The following is a 21,283-nucleotide window of genomic DNA, read 5'->3' on the forward strand; positions in this document are numbered from 1 at the left end:
AATGGATTTGAAATGAGGGAATAATTACATGTTTGAAGTGTAAGCTTTCGGCATTAATTCAAAGTCCCTCCATTTTCAGAGGCTTAAACAAATTTGGACAATTGACTGGCAAGCTGTTCCATAGCCAGATGTGAGCAGGTCCCTCATTATTTCATTAACTATTAATCAGATAGAAGGTCTGGAGCCGATTCCAAATGTTGAATTTGCATTTAGAAGCTGTCACTGTGAACTCTCAATATTAAGGTCCAAAAGGCTATCCATGCAAGTAAAAACAGACCATCATTAGGCAGAGAAAACAAAACAAACCCATCCAAGAAAGGCAGCAGAAACACCAGGAGTGGTCAAATCAATCATTTGGTACATTCTTAAAGAGAAGGATCAGCTCTTTTAATCTTTCCTCATAATTCAACCCCTGTAGCCCTGGAATCAGCCTAGTCACTCTTCTCTGGACCTTTTCTAGCGCTGCTGTGTCGTTTTTGTCGCCTGGAGACCCAAACTGCACACAGTACACCAGATGAGGCCTCACCAGTGTGTTATAAAGCTTGAGCAGAACCTCCTTGGTCTTGTACTCCACACATCGTGCTATATAACCTGACATTCTGTTAGCCTTCTTAATGGCTTCTGAACACTGTTGGGAAGTTGATAGCTTAGAGTCCACAATGTCTCCTAAATCCTTCTCATAAGGTGTACTCTCGATTTTCCGACCGCCCATTGTGCATTCAAACCTAACATTTTTACTTCTTATGTGTAATACTTTACATTTACTGACATTAAATTTCATCTGCCACAATTCAGCCCAAGCCTGTGTGCTATCCAAGTCCTTCTCTAATGATATAACGGATTCCAAATCATCTGCTAATCCACCTATCTTGGTATCATCTGCAAACTTAACCAGCTTGTTACTTATATGCGTATCTAAATCATTTATATTTATTAAAAATAGCAGCGGCCCTAGCACTGACCCCTGCTGTTCACCACTCTTAACATCGGCCAGTTCTGATGAGGTTCCTCGCACCATCACCCTCTGCTTCCTGTGTCTGAGCCAATTCTGCACCCATCGACAAACATCACCCTGAACTCCCACTTTTTTTAGTTTGATGCCCACCCTCTCATGTGGCACCTTATCAAATGCTTTCTGAAAGTCCAGATAAATAATATCATAAGCTCCACTTTGATCGTATCCTTTTGTTGCCTCCTCATAGATTCCAGCATGTTAGTAAAACACGACCTCCCTCTTCTGAACCCATGCTGACTGTTCAGAATAACTCCTGTTCTTGCCATGTGCTACACAATCTTATCCTTAATAATTCCTTCCATTAATTTTCCTGTGTTTTATGTTAAGCTTACTGGCCATGGAAGACAACTGTGGTGGATGATCATAGAATTCTTTCCTTGGTGAAAAAAAAAACAAACAAACAATCTCACAACATTTAGCCAAACTAGGAACACTCTCTTGGAGGTAGACCTATCATTACCAAAGTCTGAAATCAAGAGAAAACTTAACGAAAGTAAATACTAAGGGTTTACCACAAGGTGCAAACCACTGGAAAGCTTCAAGGAAGGACAGATTATACTTTGCCAGAAACAATTCTTGAAAAAAATAGTCCAGTTTTTGAACAGTTTTCATCTGTAAAACATGGTGGAGGCAATGTTATGGCCTGGACATGCGTGACTAACAACAGAAGTGGTTACTGGTGTATATTGATTATAGAACTACTGACAAAAGTTGCAGTATGATTTCTAAAGTGTACGGATAGGTCAATGCTTCACAGTATAGAGGGACAATGAGCCAAAACTTACTGTGAGAGAAACCAAGTCCCTTTCAAAGCAAAGTAGTGGAATATTCTTCAATGGCCAAGTCAATCAAATGACCACAACCCAATAAGACATGCATTTTATCTGCCGAAAACAAAACGCAAGGCAGAAAGTCAAATGAACAAACAGTACTTGAAGACAGCTGCAATAAAGGCCTGGGAAAGCATCACTAGAGTGGAAACCCAGAACTTAGAGATGGCCATTGGTTCAAGACTTCAGGCAGTCATGGACTGCAAAGGATTTTCAAACAAATATTGAAAATCATGATTATTATTCATGATTATGTTTGTTTGTCCAAATACTTTTGAGCTCCTGAAAATGTGAAGACCATGTATAAAAATGGCTGTCTTTTCTAAATGGCTCATACAATATTTGTGTTAAATGCCTTAAAATTAAAACTATAAGTCTACACTTCAATCACACCTTGATTACTTCATTTCAAATCCATTGTGATGGCACACAGAGTCAATGAAATTTGTATCACTATCCAAATACTTATGGACTTAACTGTAATTTAGGATTCTGTATCAGTCACAACATATCCCAGCAGCTTTAGTTTGAAGGCAGCAGTTAATCTCAGATGCCTTACAGTCCACTCATACGTACTCCCACACTTAACTAGTTAAGTCAACCAATGGTGGGGATGTTGGTGTTAAGGAGTCTTAAAATGATTTGTGTGCAAAACAAGGGCTTGGAGGAAGAAAGTAAAATCAAAGTCAAAGGTCAGGTAAAAAGCAACTAAACCAAAACACAAAGTGCAAAGCAAAAGTTTGACAGTTCCTTTCTGTCTCCTCTAACACTAGAAAGATAAAGAAAGATTTGTAAAACAGAGTTAATCCAATCCAAATAAAGGATGTTTGGGTATGCTCTGCAATCTTAGATCAGAGGCACATTAAGACATCAAGCATCATAATGTACAATATAGCAGCAGAATTCAGAAACCAATACAAAAACCCACAGCAAATATAATTCTAAGATGCCAGCATGGCTATTGTGAATTCCTCCCACAGAAACAAAATGGAAGAAGGTCCCAAATCTTGCAAAAATACAGACTGTTATGGTGTATAAAATCTACATTTTATTCTGTATTATATTTTGCTCAAACCCAACAAGATGAATTCAGATGTAGGATAATAAAAGACATATCTTCTTTTGTATACCTCACTGTTACAACAGTTACAGCCCGAGAAAGGAAGCATGACCTGATACCTCAGGTTCTTGATTACTTTACGGATGGACATCTGGGACATCAATGGGATTTACAGCCTGAGAAAGGAAGAACTGAGGCAATCTCAAAGAATTTTATTACCTGGGGAGCAAAATTCATCCATCATATTGACAGCCAGCCAATCAGGTGCATGGAACATTCATGTGCTGTGAAACCACGGCATGGAACTTTATAATAAATATGCCTCATTTTTAAGCAACGTTAGAAGCAGAAGAAGAATAGAAACAGTGACGATGGAAGAGCCACGTCAGAGAATACAACAAAGACACGTGTAACCAGTTTTCATCCGATCGTCAGTTAACAGCATTCTCATGAACATCGTTTGCTAAATCAATCGCCGCCTGAGACTTTCATCCTTGACATCACTGATTCCTTTCAGTAAGCTTTTTTTAAAGACTATTTTATCCAGACTTTACTATCAAACTTATTTTCTATTGCTTATTATTTGTTCTTTAATAAAAAGTAACTTGTTTTCATCTTTCTATGCTTTGTCTTAATATCTACAGTGATTGGAGTAATAAGGTAGATTTCTAAGAGCACCTGAAGCAGCTAGAGATTTTGCCATTTAGCTCTACGATGTGGGGTTTTAAGGCTGAGAGCGAGGGCGCCGCTCAAAAGTTAGGGGCAATGTGAGAAGAAGGTGTTCTTGGCTAATAAATGGCCTATAATCAAGGATACTGAGTCTCTGTATGTTTTAATATTTTCTTGGAGACCAAAAGTAATATTTAGGTCTGAGGTCTATTTAAAACATCGCATGTTGTCCGTGCCGATAGTAAATAAGTCTCTTGATGTGCTGAGAGAGTGACAAGTTGTGTGGTTCTTTAACTTTTTAAGTGCTAAAAGTTAGCCAACTGTGTGTGTCATTCATAGGGCACTGTTGTGGTTAGGGTCTGAGTGTATGTGTATCTATGTATGCGTGTGTGTGTTATTATTTAGGGTGCGGGAGTAGACCAATCCAATAACGAACTTGACAAAGGAAAGGGTAACTTAAATATAGTCGATAATACACAAACATATCTTTATTTCTGTTTCACAGCCACTGAATTTGCTTACACTTTGGGCAAATTAGTTGCAACTCATGAGGCAAGATTTAGGCCTATCCAGTACCAGAAATGGAGCAAAGGCTGTTAAATTCACCAAAATGTTCACAATAAGAATGAGGGGGGGAAACCCTGAAACCTCTGGTCAAGAAGAAGAAATTAAAGCAATGTTCCTAGTAGTTGTTTATTGGAGTGAACCAATAAAAAAATCTAATCTATAAAACTTCCTTTGATATACAGCATGCTAATTAATTCCTTGGCAAATGAAAGCCTTTTTAAAAGAATGAAGTGCCTGCTTCTTGATAAAACAATCCACAATAACTAATACAGCTGTTTGACCCTGTAAAAAGGAAGCTCTCTAATAAAACCAAGGGTCAACTACAGTCGGTATCAGTTGCAACTTCCATGTTGGGAGTCCAAAATTAGACTTTGCCCCATTAAAATTTGATAAGCCTGAATGTAAAACTTTATGTCTCGATTCGTGTTACACCACCAAAAATATCCTTTTATCACTTCTGTAATTTTCCAAACATCTGCGTGTTTGACTAATGGAAAATTCTGACCTCACTTTAATACTTTCCTCCCGACTCTTACTGGGGCAAGTACTAAATTATGTTGAGTATTATGTGGGGCTGGATGAAGGGCTGTGCTGTTTTTAACAATTTCTAGGATGTTTTCAGGTGGGTCCACACTAATCTCTAAAGGTAAGTTTTACATCTTTGGAGACCAAAGCACTCTCAAATTGTTGAGATACAGTGACAGCCTTTTTAGGTTTTATCACCTGCCCAAAGCAAAATCACATTAAATATTGTGAATAATACAATTTGCTATCATCTTGTAGTGATTATTCTTACAGGTGTTTAGTTATGTTCTTTAGTATTGTTCTAGCCTTCCTCTTTAGGGTTTTTGTGTTGCCGATTTAAAATTTTTTAGTAGTTTTTACTTTTGATCTTATTTTGAAGGAGTTGAAATATTTTCACATTTTCCCACAGCACCATTCTATTGTTTCCTGATTTTGGTGAAACATTGCCACGTAGACACATCCTATTGCAAGGGGGCACAATATTGAAAGACACATGACATCACCAGCGTATCAGCTGTACTCAACAGTTTGTCCAAGATTCTGGATACATTCAAACTCAGTAGCACTAGTCATTTGTCATTTTCAAATTTTTGGTGATCGATTCTCTACTTTGTTTTCTGACTACAACTAAAGCTTAGCAGTTTGGTTTTGGTTACCTAATTTCTGTCTTCCCAGTAATGAATTTTCATTTTGCTTGTTGACTATGTTTCATCTCCTTGTCCCTTACTTCAAACAAACCAATATTTTCTATTTCTGGCAGTTGTCTAATGTTTTAGTGATATGAAAACTTGACCTAGGGTTGTTACTTTTCTCATGCCAATTTAATAACTAGCAATTTCTGATCACCAATATCATAACTCTAAAAATTGGGAGTTAATTCACAGAAGAAAAAGCTCATGGGCGAAGTTTTCCAGTATCCAAGATTCATGGGGGAAAGAAACTTAGGATGCTTAGACACTTGTGGCACCATTTTTAATAGGAGCGGTACAATGATGTCCAGCATAACAAAACCCAAATGCATCACTATCAAGAGATGTAATTACAATACATAATATGGCCACAACAAGTACAAAACACCCACAGTAAATAACAGTCCAATACACATGTCTCTGTGTAGAATCATTTAGCTTGGGTAAACCATTGCTCTGCAGTTTCTGTATGAAACTGGACAGAAGGAGATCTTGATGAAATGACAAGGAAGCCAAAACAATTGAGAATTGTCACACGCATACATTTTCCATTGGATGAATACTTGATCAATTGACTCATTTTTTTAAGTAATTAGCTGATGACAGTGGGAAAAGGATTGTACTGTATGTTTTATGGATTGTGAGCCCTAACTTCAAGCAGGCCCTGCAACTCCAAAAAGACCTCAAAGCAGGCCTGGCCCTAAAACTCAAAATCAGGCCTACTGTCAAGGTCTAGCTGATAATTTAATTCTTTTTCTCCAGCTGTTCTTTGATTTTTAAAAACTAATCTAGTTTCATCGTTTTTTCTTTTGCCCATGAAAAAAAAAAAAGACATCCGATCTACTGGAAACCCCGGAGTCAGTGGATTGAAAGATTCTGTCATCAGATTAGACTTTAGTATTAAATGTCCAGGAGGGTGTGGATGACCAGTTGGCCAGGGTCTCTAGGACCAAGACTGTGTGTGACTCTGCCTTTGACCTTCTGTGTTCTTATTGAACATGAACCACCCAGGATGCTGCTGACTGAGGTTTTTGTTTTCCTTTTCTCCATTCTCTACTGGCCATAGCTGAACAGGTACTGTAATTAATAAAACAACAACAACATTTATTTATAGAGCACATTAAATACAGTACATATACTATAGTGCTGGGCTCCATTTATATTAATAATTTCCAAACTACCTTGTGCCTTTATGTAATCCTTATGCAGGTAGTAAAGCTTGTATCTGCTGTCACAGTCAGCTGGGGGTGGAGCCCAGCCGAGACGCCCGAGGGCACTGGAGGAGGGCTGGTGCCTCCTCCCGACCATGAGGGGGCGACCGCCCTGGTTTTGTTGGTGGCCTTGGAAGCCCAACCCTGTAGGGGCCCGTGGCCACCGGCAGGCGGCACCCCGGTGCCTGAAGAACCCTGGAGCCCAGCACTTCCGCCACACCAAGAATGGGGACACTCTGAGAGCTTCCAGGTGCGCAGCTGGCACTTCCCAGCACTCCTCCTGGACATGCCCCCGTGTGGCAGAAGCAGCTGAAGCCCATTTGGGGTGGTATAAAAGGGGCCGGCTCCCTGCATTCGAGAGCGGAAGTCAGGTGGAAGAGGATGGAGCTGGAGAGAGGACTGGAGGCGGCCAGAAGAAAGGCACAAAGGACTGTGAGGCCTGGACTTTGGGGGATCGGTGCTGGAGGCACTGGGATGTGCACGGACTTTATTGTAAATATTGTATATAGTGGTGGTCATAATAAACGTGTGTTGGGTGAACGAACGATGTCCATCTGTCTGTGTCCAGGGCCCGTTCCACACTGCATTTTATCCGAGAACTTGCCACAGCAGTTTGTGCCTGCACTCAGTGAAGAGTGCTACACGAAAAATAAACTGAACATAAATTTCTATATTTTTTTTTCTTGTGTTCTGACATTGTTTGCAAAATGATTTACTTTTTCAATCAGAACCATCTTGTCTTCCGTATTAGGACTGCCATTTTAGCATAATTTTGTTGACAGTTCCTATGCCAATACATGGCTAGTTGATGAGGTGCAAGGAATTGCTGGCATAAAAGTCAGGGTCATGCCGTTCTTGATTGACCAAGATAGTATTAATGACAGTAAAACTTGGTAATTTCTTACTGTTAGTTTTGTGTTTACAGATTGTCTTGTGTTATTTGGCTCTGGCTATACTGTATGTACCTTTTTTGGCTAACAACTTACCTCTCTGTTCTTTCACCTCAGTCCTGGATACACATCCATGGACTCGTGTATTTAATTGTCTTCCCGGTTAGGACTCCTACATGAATCCTGACACGTTTATGCCATCTTCTGATTCCATTCTGCCTCAAAACTGCTGTCTTCCTGAATAAACATCACATCTACAGCCAGCAATTTCAAAAAGGTCAAGGCCTAAAAATTCCAAATTGGAGAGTGGAGGCATAGAAAACCCCTGCCCCCACCAAAACAAATAATAATAATAATAATAACAACCACCTTTATTTATCATCAAAATTTTAAAAAAAGGTTTAAAAAATAATTAATGAGAAACAGTCCCTGCCTTGGGGTCCCACCAAAACACTTTCTAGTTCTGTGGAAACTGCTTTGAATTCTGGGATATAATAGTTTGTCTCGGTACTCTAACATAGTCGTTCTGCATATGGTCTTTATCTCCAGAAGAGATCCATCCAGTGTTTCATTCAGATTGACACTCTGGGGCTAAATAAACACAGAGGAGATTTATCAGGCAGAATAAGCTGTATTGTAATGGCTGCAGAAACGTCTGAAACTGTGAATCCAAGTGCAGAAGGACGCAATCAACAAGATGAAATGAGAAGACATCAGCAAGACAATTAATCACTGTAAATAAAATGGTATTACTTTTGGTTTGCCTTTTGAATTTTTCAGCTCTGGCTGATGTTATTTATGCATTTTACACACAAGGACATTCAAATTGCATCTTGTCTGTCTGCTTGTTGGTCTTTTTCTCTGATTATGTGTTCGCTAATCTCACAAAAATGGCTGAAATGATTTTCACAAAATGTTGCATGTAGGTTGCCATTGGTCCAATTTAAAACATTCAATAAAGGGAAAAAACAAATAAAACGGTACTTTAGTCAAGCTTACATACTAGTTCAATTATTCAACAAACCATTGACTTAACAAAAGTGGGATCAGATATGTATTCACTAAATCACAGTAACACAAATATACACGAAGCATCTATGATGCCAACATAGCAAGGAGTTACTGCAATTACAGAATTACAAAAAACATTCTCAACTCATAAGAGTAAATGAGGTAGTGTAGATGATGTATGCAACCTCTAATAATGATAAAAGGGTCAACATTTTGCACAAACACAGACATATATTGCACAAATTCCATATTTACACTTTCATTATGGAATAGACATTCAGATTATAACATGTGTGTTTCAAATGTTCAAGTACAGATTTAGCAGGGATATGTGTTATTGTCTATGTTGGACTGATGGCTCATCCAGGGCTAGTCCCTAGCAGGTGCCTAATACTCCCAGGATAGGCCCTGGCCAATAAAACCCTGAATAGGCCCGAGTAGGGCTGAAAATGTTACATTGTGTTTGCCTGCTGGAGGATCAATATATATTTTAGATGATTTTCTTACTTTTTATTGAGAGTCCATACAATTGAGACACATTTTTCATCAATGTAGCTTTCACTTATGACCCCAGTGTATATTGGCACCAATCCTAAATAGCAAGAATGTATCACAGGACCTGATTTTCTGCACACCACCATTATATCATGCTGGACAGATTGAGAAGTACGTAATCAAATACAATAACTGATGCAAACATCTGAGATGTCGGAGTTAACTAGATCAACTTTAAAAAAAAACATATGCAAATGGAGAGAACATGGTAAACCCACTGTTGTCACCATGTAGCCCAGTTTTTGTATAATTTCAAGACTCTGATACTTAAACAACACAAATGGGTCAAAGTGAAATAAGAACTACTTTAAATCGGTTTATTCTCCCATATATCATTAAGCTACCTCTTATTTAATTAAGTTATTAAAGTGTCTAAATATTAATAAGCCAATTTTCCTGCATTTTTATATTCTTTCTATTCAAATGAGTGATGTCTCTGAATTGTTCTCACCAGACACAGCAGCTACTTCCTCATCAGATCTTCTTCTCCTGAAGTATGCCTGCCCAGAGTTCTCTTGGGGCTTAGAGCTGTTGAAAGCCATTTGAAGATGTCAAGATGACAGAATATCGGAGAAGAGTGGCACTTGGTATCCTTTTCACCAACGCTTAGTTGACCTCTAGATGGTTAAAGACTGTGGGGGAAAAACAGGCAACACTGAAGTGGACTGTTTATTAGAGACGCTAAAGGAGCCGAGTAGGTGGGCAGGAGTGCACATCTGGACTCGGTTATCCATGCAGTTGCACATGAGAGCCTTAAGGGACACAATCTTGTTGTAAAAGTTCTAAATGTAAACTCTTAAATACTCAACAATAATCACAAGAATTAATCCAGAGTTTGCGGTGGGCTGGTGACCTGCCCAGGGTTTGTTTCCTGCCTTGTGCCCGGTGTTGGCTGGGATTAGCTCGAGCCGACTCCTGTGACCCAGTAGTTTGGATATAGCGGATTGGATTATGGATGGATGTATAAACCCAGAGTAGTTAGTGTGGACATGATGGTAGCCACACATATCATTCAGGGGCTCTGAAATCATTTAAAAGTGCAGCTGTAAGGACATTCAACTTTAACCACAGAGTTCAGACTTATTTAGTTAATGTGTGATTCTGTGGCAAGTGCTGGCTAGTGTCATAGTGTCCATACATCCTATGATTGTCGTGACACCTTAAAAATAAAGAATTGCTTCACAAAGCATAGAGGACTGAAAAGACCAGGAGACAAAAAGAATCAGCGAGCAGGCCAGTCTAAATCAGATGAACAGGCCAAGGTCAGAAACCAGGAAGTCACAACAGTCATCACACATGTCTTTTAGTAAATTTAGGACTATCAAACATTCCAGGATGAACAACAAGAACAGAATTATGTGCCCATTAACAAATACCAATACTAGGCTCCCAGCAGAGAATTCTGGGACGACTTCTGCTCTTTTAAAATTGTCTGTTTTTTTCAATTAAATTGGGGCATCTACAAAAGCTTCAACTTCCAAATGACATTCTGAAGGCATTGGGTTTCCTGGTTCCTGAACTTATCGTACTCCATTAAACTGCATTAGGTTTTGTATTCTTGCCCCCAAGAAAAAAATGAAATAGGAAAGTTAAAATTACTCTTCAGTAATGACCATCTACCTTGTCTGGACCTCAGACTTCAAGGAAATATATATATATATATATATATATATATATATATATATATATATATATATATATATATATATATATATATATATGGTCAGTCTTAATAATAAATGGTATTTCAGTTCCCACCAGTCAATGGCAGAGCTCTTCCAGAGCTAGTTTATTAGCAAAATGTGTCAATTTCTTACATAATAAATTTTGGTCAATGGGATATAATTTTTTTGGAAAAGAATATACAAGGTTAATAGGCTAAGGTATTGTTCATAGCATTTTTTGTCGACCACTAACAAAAGAACCTAAGAGGATTGGTGAAAAAGTAACACACACACACAATCAGTAATCTCCTTCTTGAACATACTAAAATACTGAATATTACTATGCAAACTGACTTTACTGACATATGTACTGAGCTAAAGGAAATCCATTGTATCCTGTCATAAATCATAGAGAAATGCACTTTGTACAGAAGTTGACAAATTAAAAATTAAACTTGTATATCAACAGCTTGATTAGACAACTTAAAAACTGTTCTTCTGTGCACTCTCTTTAAGGTGCACAATGTTATATTTTTCTCATCCAAGCGTAGCCCAATTGGTTCTCAAATCTCTCAAACTTTGCTCCAGAGATCATGTGGGCTCATTGTGTGGATACTGGCTGTACTGATTGTGTAAGTCTTTCGCCTTTTTTTTGGACTACCACTTAATTCTAAAGGAGGCACGCCTTGTTCAAAATATTAACTTCAAAAGCTCACAGATCACTTTTTTCCTATACTTCAGTCTCTTTACTGTGCAATACAAGAAGGCCATGGCACTAGTGGATCAAAAAGAACATTTTCCAAGACTTCATCCATATTTAGTTTATGACGCCGACTTGCTGTAATAGACAATTTCATTTCACATACCACCTTCCCGCGCTGAAGATCTGTTCATTCGGTTTTAAACTTCTTTATCTGCTTTCATTGTTTATGTAATTTAGCAACTGGAGGCGTTTTTGAGGTTGGTTGGATTTGAATGTATGGAGTCAGGAAGTTTTGGGCAGGAGACTGAGCTACGGAGATGTAGGTTTATAATATATGTAAAGTTAACTATCACTGCAGCACAGTATATTGGTAGGACTGAAAGGTTGTCAATTACTCTGTGCTCTGCTTGCAGCTCTATCCCACATCGATGATCTTTCTTTCACTGACCTCACCAGTCACCTTCTTAAATTTTCTTAATGTGAGCAGATGGTTGATGCAAATGCTGCACTAAATCGGTTGTTAGACAAATCTGTGTTGTCTATCGGAAGGTGCACTCTTCACTCTGTTTCCTTTATGTAATTTTACTGCTCATCTTAATTTGCTTGATTTGTTTTGATTGCTCTATCCTTCAGCCAGAGAATTCTCTTTTTTCTCTTCCTGTCACCATTCACACAGTTTCATATTGTTTATATTTCTATTTCACATACTCTTTCCCTGTTACTTTAAGATTCCTTATTAGTCTCATCTGCTTTGTTGGACTACAACTGTAACCATTTGCAATTGCATCTTCCATTTTTTGAGTCTTGAACTGCAAGATGGAAGTTCTATATTTCTCTTCTACAACACAAATAGTTTTTGTGGGCTTGATCTCCAACTAGACAAGCTCCCAGGTTTCAATATTGACTGTGTGGATAATGCTGGTGCCGTTTGGGAGGCAATTAAAGGTTTTATTCAGGGTTTTACAATCTTTCTTTCCCCTCACATCAAGCACATACTAAACTTTAAAGAATAAAGGAGCTTGCATCCATCCTCTCATCCTTGGAAAAAGCACACCCTCTTGTGCTCAAAAAATCATAAACGTTTAATTCTAACCCTAGAACGGAGGTGGAGGACCAAGAAAAGTAGTTTTTTTTTTTCTTTTCCATATCATCTATTCACACCAAATCTGACTCGATTTCAAATGAGGCCTGGGCAATAAATAGTGAATTTTTAGATTACTATTCCAAACTCTTTCCTGACACCTATAGTGCCACTCTCCCCGATATCCAATCATTTCTAGATAATCTTACAGGGGAAGAGGCTTCTCTTCTAGATACTCCCATTTAGTTGCTTGAAACTAAAGAGGTGTTAAACTCTATGAACAGTGGAAAGGACCCTGGGATAGATGGATGCTAGAGGTAATCTCTGCATTTTGGAAACACGCTTTGCTTGCGATGATCAGTTTTGTTCCCTTCTCTTATTACGATTATCCCTCCCCTTCTTTGATATGATTAATGGAGCCACCACTTCCAGACCAACTAAACCTTGGGATTAATTGGGTAATTACTACCATACCTTTGAAGCATAGTGAATACCCAACATTAAGTCAGAGTTACAATTGACTCAAACATAAGAAAGTCAGAAATGACAGAAAGTCATTAGTAAATTAATCCATCTTGACTGGTCTTCATACACTCAGGATTAGCCTCTAATTTTGTTGGTTTGATTTATTCCTTTTGAAGCCATGCTGCTCTTCTTTCCCTTGATGCAGAAAAGGCTTTCGATTGCATGAACTGACTGTATGTATAGCAAGTCATAAACAGAATGTGCTTTAATATAGGTTTTGTAAATTTAATTAAGACTTTTTATTATTTTCCCTCTGCAGTCCTCCTATCTGATTTTGACTCTCCTGCACTTCAATTTATTTAAATTACTTTCACTTTCCATCCATAATTCACAGCTTCTAACCCCATTACAGTTTCAAATTTGAGTTATGTAGTATTTAAAAATGATGATCATGACGACCTTCTGGTATCCACATGTGCTACAATTGTCCAGTCCTTTTAAAGCCATGCACAGTTATAGAATCAATTGGACTACATTTTCATATGTACTCCCTTCTTTTATTCCTTTATCTAATAGTCTCAGATATTTAGGAGTTGAAATTACTGCCTCACTTTCCGATATTTCCTCAAACATCTGTTGTCACATCTTAGCAAAAGGCAATCCAGCCAAACCTCTAAACAACAGATTTGTTCAATCTTTCACATATGCCCTAAAAGAAACCAAAATTCAACAGTGTAATACCAAAATTGATAAACAAAAATAAATAAATAAAAAAAGAATGTACTGTCTAACTCATAGATTTCTCTATAATCAGCTAGCCAGAATTGCAGTGGGCCAAACTTTAAACCATCACACTAGTGATATGCAAGTCACTAGACCCTTCCCAGTGACAATAGGCTATGCCTTATCATATCAAATCCATAAAATGGTAGAACCCATAAAAAACAAAATAGTGCTAAAAAAAAAAATCGCAAAAATATTCTAACATCCTTAAAACTCAAATTTAAGAAGCAAAGCTGCATTTGAATTCCTTGGGTATCCAGAGCCTAGAAAGATATAAACATTTTTGCATAACCCTAAGACGACACAGGAAAAATTAAATGAATATTACTGGCTATTAAATACTAATAATCTTGAAAGACGACAGTTTATTTTGCCATCGGTGTATGTGCACCTCTTTTTTCAGGTTTTCTTTCCTTATGACAGTTTCCTAATTTTAAAACTAAGCTGATCTGTTCATCAAGAGTGTCGGCAATGTCATAATTAGCCATCTCATATTTCAGCTCCACGTAGAGGCCGCTCCAAGGTTAAACTTCTCATTTTGAGTCAGCAGCTAAGGCTTTAAATGTTGTAATAAAGTTAATAGATTTATTGCCTTGCTGGCACTTAGTAGGTTTCCTTCTAGATAGTCCCTAATGTTCAGTCTGCTCAAAGAATTTTGAGAATTATTTGAAAACTTAATTCATATTTAAGAAATTGGGACAATGGTGATTTGCATCCTGGGGTTAACCTGAAAGTAAATAGATAATAAATGGTATTTTTGTTTGGTCTGTAGTGTATGTTTGTCATGAAAAAGATATTGTTCACTCGGAATCTTTGAGTACTTTGAGATCTTTGAAACGAAAAGCTTAATGAGGAAGGCAAACTTCTAGTCAAAAAAGAAAACATGGGTTTATTAACCCTTTAAGAAAAAGAAAATCCGAAAGGAAAAGAAAATCCGAGCACATTTCTCCAGTTTTGATGTCACTACACTGGTTACCTGTGTCATTCAGAATTGACTTTAAAATTCTGCTTTTGGTTTATAAAGCCTTAAATAATCTCGCTCCATCTTATATATCCAAATGTCTGACACCTTATATTCCTAATCGTAACCTCAGATCCTCAAATGAGTGTCTCCTTAGAATTCCAAGAACAAAACTTAAAAGAAGTGGCGAGGCGGCCTTCTGCTGCTATGCACCTAAAATCTGGAATAGCCTGCCAATAGGAATTCGCCAGGCTGATACAGTGGAGCACTTTAAAACACTGCTGAAAACACGTTACTTTAACATGGCCTTTTTATAACTTCAATCTAACTTAATTTAACTTAATCCTAATACTCTGTATGTTCAGTTCATCATGATAACTATTCATGGTGGCTCTAAAATCCATACTGACCCCTACTCTCTCTTCTGTTTTTTTTTCCGGTTTCTCTGTGGTAGGCCACCGCCTACTCAAAGCTTCATGATGCTCCAACAATGATGGATGGATCAAAAGCCAAAACTCTACGTGACCATCATCATCATCAAGTCCTTCCGTGAGAACCCTAAATCCAAAGAGGACTGTTTCATTTATGTTAGGTAGAATGCCCAGAGGGGACTGGGCGGTCTCATGGTCTGGAATCCCTACAGATTTTATTTTTTTCTCCAGCCGTCTGGAGTTTGTTTTTTTTTTTCTATCCCCCCTGGCCATTGGACCTTACTCTTATTCGATGTTAATTAATGTTGATTTATTTTATTTTCTTATTGTGTCTTTTATTTTTCTATTCTTCATTATGTAAAGCACTTTGAGCTACATTTTGTATGAAAATGTGCTATAGAAATAAATGTTGTTGAAGTTTCAAGACTTTTCCTAAAGTGACCCAAAATACACAAAAATGAACATATTTTAAAATTTTATACTGTTGTACTGGTGTTACACATTTTTGTACATTGAGGCTGTTCAGTGTTAAATTTGACTCATTTTTATTGGGATGGATTTTGCATCCACCAGTGTACATCAAAGAAATAAAAATAATGGTTTTAGAGAATCTTGAATCTGTGAAAATGTATATTCCATTTCTGTGAATATTTTATGGGATAGTGGTGACGAGTTCAATAGAGACCTTAACACCGTCATGAGAACTGTTTGTGTTCCCATTACATTTGCCCGGGTTTCCGCTGAGACAGGCAGCTGTTGGTCTCCAAAGGGTCTTGGGGGAATCTCGAAACAGTGAAATAGTAAAACAGCATAGGAGAGATCATATATGGTGCACATAAGGAACAGACGTCGTACAAAGGTCACAGGGTGCCTCGACACAGACACGAGATCCACACCTGCAAGCACAAGCTCCTGCAATGTAACAAAATAATATAAAATAAACAAATTAAAATCAATTTACTCTTTGCTAACTGAAATTAAAACAGAGATCAAAAGAAGGGTTGAGGAGGTGGTCATAAGGTTATAAAGGTATCTGCGCCGCCATTTCAGTGACAGAGGTTAAGGCAACAAGACTTGCTGTGCAAGAGGCCCTTGATCTGATCTTTCAAGATGAGGAAGCAAATAGTCATTTGGAGGAGGAAGGTTCAGAGCAGGAAAACTACATGGAGGAAAACTCTGATTGTAGCCCTCTCTGATGAAGACGACTCTGTGGCAGTAAGGGAGACATTTATGTTGAACAAGAATGCTATGAGCTGGTCTTCACTTCCACATCATGATGCATGCAGGAAGTCAGTGAAAAATATCATTCGAATGACTCCAAGACCCACAAGACTGGATACTTCTCATGCATACCACATTTGTTCAACATTCCAGCTCTTCCACCCTCCAGCCATTGAAAAAAATGTTATTTAAAATGACAAACAGAGTGGATTAAATAATATGGTCAAGAATAGAAGACCATGGATGTGACCGACATGTGCAAATCCCACACATGCAAGGTTTCCTACCACTGCCTTAAATGCCCAGACTAGTTTGCAATAAGCAATATTTTTTTTATATGTTTTGTGATGTAAGTGTTAATTAATGTTGAATGAATATTGATAATTATAGATGGTAGTTATAAGAATTTCCTTTATGATAAAGCAGTGAGGACAGTGTTTAATGTTTATACAGGTTTATATAATAAATCCCAATAGTTCCATAATGTTCTTGCCAGGACATGCTATTGTGTGATAGTAGTTTTTTTTTCTTGGAGAATGAAAACCTGAGATGAAGACTGGACTCCTTTGGTACAGTGTCTCTTCGGAAAATCCTTCAGTACTGCTGGTTTGACTTTGTGACGAATGAGCAGTGGCTCATATATCCCCTAATAAGGCACATTACCTGCATTGTGAGGGAGCATCAGTTACAGCACTACGGCCATGTGGCACGATTCCCAGAGGATGAGCAAGTTGGCAGGAACCTCATTGTTGTTGACCGGAGTGGCTGGACCAGGCCAAAAGGGACGCCCACGTAACACCTGGCTGTGGCAGATAGAGGGTCATTTCCGGATGGTGGGACTGGACCGCGTGTCTGCCTGGGGGGTTGCCAACCGGGTATCCCGAGATGTTTCGTCGTGTGGTGGGTGTGGCAACGTGCTGTACCAGTGCATGCTTCCCAAGCTGACCTGACCTGTTATAAAAACTAAAAAGTACACTCTCGCTTCTCTCTGAAACATTAAGGATTAATCACACATTTGTTAATGTCAGATAGGCTATTTATATATTCTAAATAGATCTGCAGGTCAAAATTCTGTATAGGCACTTATTATGAGGGAATACTTGGCCCAGACCATACTGTAAAGGCATGAAATATGAACAGTATGAAAGGGTTAACAGAAGAGAGACCTCCATTTCCACCAGCACACCCGAGACCACAGGAATCGAGCAACGGACCAAAAGCAAGACAGATCTTTATTTGTCCCAAAGGGAAGTTTACTTTTTTTTTTTTTTACAGACACTGAAGAACTACAAACAAGGCCACCGATACACCCTCTCAAATACGCACCTCAATTTAAAAAATAAAAAAACTTTTTGCAAACAACATTTTATTAACTTTTAAAAAGAGTAAAAAGAGGAAGAACAGGATAAAAAAAGTGGCAAATCAAAAGTAGAATGAAGCACCCTAACCCACCAGCACCTCGCCCCAATCACTCTCCACACAAGCACACATTTTGGAGATAGCTGAAAATTAAATTATGTAAAAAGTGCTAGCAGCATGCCCTACACCAGTGGTTCTCAAATAGGGGGGCACGAAGTAACAAAAAGGGGGCGCGAAGATGTGAAAACAAGAATCGAAAATATGAAAAATACATCTATTGAAACCAAAACAAATGAACTTAAACTACATGCTGATACTAGGAAATTAAATACAGAGTTAGATAAATGTCGATAAAAGATAAGTAGGTATAATAAAATATGCATCTATGATATATCATCAATTAAAAAAAGAACAAATTGGTATTAGTGAACTCCTTTCAAAAAAACGTTAGGGGGGCGCGATTAAAACTGTTATGAAAACCCGGGTCGCAAATACGTAAAGGTTGAGAAACGCTGACCTACACATATTGGTTAGAACAACAGAAGCGATTTTAAATAAGTCTTTTTTTTTTTTCCTAAAGGTGACATTGTGAAAGGGAAAGCAAAATTAATCCAAACAGCTGAAGGTTCTAAAAGAAATCAGTTATAAAATAAGTTTCTTCTAGAATTTATTAGATATTGGTAATGTGTCTGTGGTGGGCTGGCGCCCTGCCTGGGGTTTGTTTCCTGCCTTGCTCCGAGTATTGGCTGGGATTGGCTCCAGCAGACCCCCCCATGACCCTGTAGGTTAGAATATAGCGGGTTGGATAATGGATGGATTGGTAATGTGTTGTCCAGTGAGATGCCAGGAGGATCTGAACACCTCAAGAACTCACTGAAATGTAATTCTTGTTAGAGTGTGTAAAGGAGTACAATGAAATATTGAGTAGTAAAAACACTGTGGAGTACATGGAATTAAGATATCCACAATGAGTGAAAGAGAGGTGGAAATGGAAGTCTGCAAAGATACAGCAGGAGGACAGGATCAAAACATACGAAAAAAGGAATCAGGCGCTTTAAGAAGGCATATCTTACAAACTGGGTCAGGGACTAAACTCATCATTTTTGAAGGAATTATATAAATCATATGGACAATTCTATATTGAATAAACTGTTGATTTGAATTTTTGGAGCACTTTTTGACTTCTTTCAAGATTGATCCCACTTAATTGAAATACCGAGAGGCTTTTTACTGGCACATACAGCACTGTGACAGGTTTTAATTGAAAACTGGTTGTTGAAATAAAAGTGAAAAACAAATGAGATAAGATGGGGGATATTAGAGAGATGCAGCATATTCTGAGGACCAACCTGAGCCATAGGTTCAAGAAAAAGGTGCCGAGAGGTAGTGACGATTGTGGATGAAGGAGGAAATCTATGAGTTGTCCATAGCAAAAGCCTACAGCTGATGCTGATATAATGCAAACATCTTTTCTCATATAATGACAAATAATATTTCCACCTGAAGTGAACTTGTCCAAAACACACCTTTACATAGAAAGGGGTCTACAGAGAAACAGACCTGTATCAGACCATATTTAATTATTGTATACCTTTTAAGAATAAATAAAAAAAAATATTGCTAAAATGACATTTTTATTAACTGAAGTGGTTCTAAAAGTATAAGTAACTTGTAAAAGAATTTGTAATGAAGAGAAAAATCAAGAACGAATATAAAATCTGCCACCAGTAATGAAATGAACGGGTATTTGCTGTCAAAGAAAAATACTGATAACCCCCTATTTTAAGATCCCAGCTGATTTCCTTATATGAGCAGACCACCAGGGCTGCTGTGCCCTTGCAAATCATCACTCAGACCCCCAACTGGGTTTAGCACAGTTGTTACTTCAATCACACTCCTGCACCGGACCACCACAGTTCCATTTTCCACAGCTGCTATTTACATATATTGAATGGTTTTTTTCTTGTGTATCTAGAGAGGAGGTCAATTGGAGGGGATATAATAGCAGCAATGAAATGAATAAAGATTTTGCTCCCAATAAGCCCTTAAGTCAACACTAATCAAATTCACTGCCAAACTTTCTACATTTCCTCACCTTCAGGACTATTTCTTTGTATTTAGAAATAGTGACCGAATATAAATACTTGGGAACTCGCCTAGATAATAATCTAAATTAGAATAACAAAAAAACACACATATGCTAAATGCAGTAAGTACTTATCTCCCCTCTGTAAACTCAGACTATTTAAGATGGACAACATCCTCGCATTGTTCTTTAATCAAAGTATTATCCAATCTGTCATCACTTTCAGAGGCATTGCTTAGCTATAGTGATCTAGCAAGTCCAAAAAAAGTTGCAGAAGATTACCTAACATGCAGCCAGAATTATTGCAGCTGATGTAGAATGATTTATTAAGTGTGTGTGACAGGGTAATATTGAAGAAACTGGAGCTCATCTCAGTTGATGACAGAGAGCCATGCAGGACTTTCCCTCAGTATAAGGAGGACTGGCAATTTAAAGACCTACCAGCCACTCAAGAAAATTCTTTCTTCCTAATGCCATATGGCTTTAAAACCAAAAATATCAGAGATAGATAAATAAATAAATAATGCGGTGTAGGTTTTCATATGTGGTGTGCAACTGTTTTAATTAAAAACATAACAGTCAGACTGTTAGGAATAATTAAAAAACATACCTGCTCGGCGAAATAATCACAAGCAATCAACATATTGAACATTTCTTTTCCACATTAGTGTCAAGATTAATGAAGGAAATCAGTTCGTCCCTTTAAAATCTTATGTCATGCCATTAGTATAAAGCTGTGTGAGTAAGTAGAGAACTTGAGACTCATGCTGGAGGAGATTGCCGGTCCGACTCGTTCCTTTCAAGTTTTTGAACTGAGATACTCACCCCTCAGCCGTGCGCCTCTCCGTCCAAACATTCACAAAATCAGCAAACGAGGAATAAGCGTCGGCTTGCTGTACGGTCTTCTCCACGCCTCCGAGTTCCTTGCACTTTGTGCGCTTGCGCAGAGTTTTCAAAAGTATCTGCCTCTGAGCTTTGACGTCACATTCACAGCTCGTTGAAAAAAAAAAAACTTCAAAGGAGACCCAGTTGGCCTAACACTATCAGCTGTCAACAGCATGTAATCAGAGCTCTTAGGTTGTTGCCTTCGTGTCACGTCCATGTTATTATTTCTAAAACCTCTTACAAGTGAAAAGACCATCCACTTGAAAACTGTCAACGTCCTTTAAATACTAAAGGGACACTCTTTTAGCTCTGATTAACGACGACTTTAACGAGCATTACAGTAGAACAAGCACCATTTGGAAAATAAACAAAGTAGAGGACAGAAATGAATATGTTTTCTCAGATTCCTATTTGTTCATAATATTGTTGTCATGGCATTTTTTTATCACTTCTGTCAGCTGTGTGATATCGTGGAGTGTGTTGTATTGCATTGTAAAAGTTTGTACTTTCTCCGGCTTTTTATAACGAGCACCGACACGGGGGAGGCGCACACACCGAGAGATCCCGCACAGGATGAGCATCGGGCCAATCGGAATGGCCATCCCGTCGCGCGCCTGCCGAC

At 38.1% G+C, this 21,283-nt stretch overlaps 1 protein-coding gene across 3 annotated transcripts in view; it reads right to left on the bottom strand.

Moving 5' to 3' along the window:
* The window catches only part of LOC120533249 (NACHT, LRR and PYD domains-containing protein 3-like), a 57,889-nt gene extending 37,114 nt beyond the window's left edge, over positions 1–20,775 (bottom strand). Inside the window, exons 1-2 of one of the 3 annotated variants that reach the window (XM_039760034.1) lie at positions 20,602–20,775; positions 9,474–9,654 (exon numbers count right to left, since the gene is read on the bottom strand). In XM_039760034.1, the coding sequence (XP_039615968.1) occupies positions 9,474–9,564 (91 nt within the window). In that variant the 5' untranslated portion in view covers positions 9,565–9,654; positions 20,602–20,775. Of the gene's footprint in view, positions 1–9,473; positions 9,655–20,386; positions 20,552–20,601 lie in introns of those variants that run through there. The other 2 variants (XM_039760035.1, XM_039760036.1) reach the window with 2 other exon arrangements.
* Positions 20,776–21,283: the final 508 nt, after the last annotated feature.

Source organism: Polypterus senegalus, chromosome 8 (genome assembly GCF_016835505.1).
Source record: "Polypterus senegalus isolate Bchr_013 chromosome 8, ASM1683550v1, whole genome shotgun sequence".
NCBI classification, from domain to species: Eukaryota; Metazoa; Chordata; class Cladistia; order Polypteriformes; family Polypteridae; genus Polypterus; species Polypterus senegalus.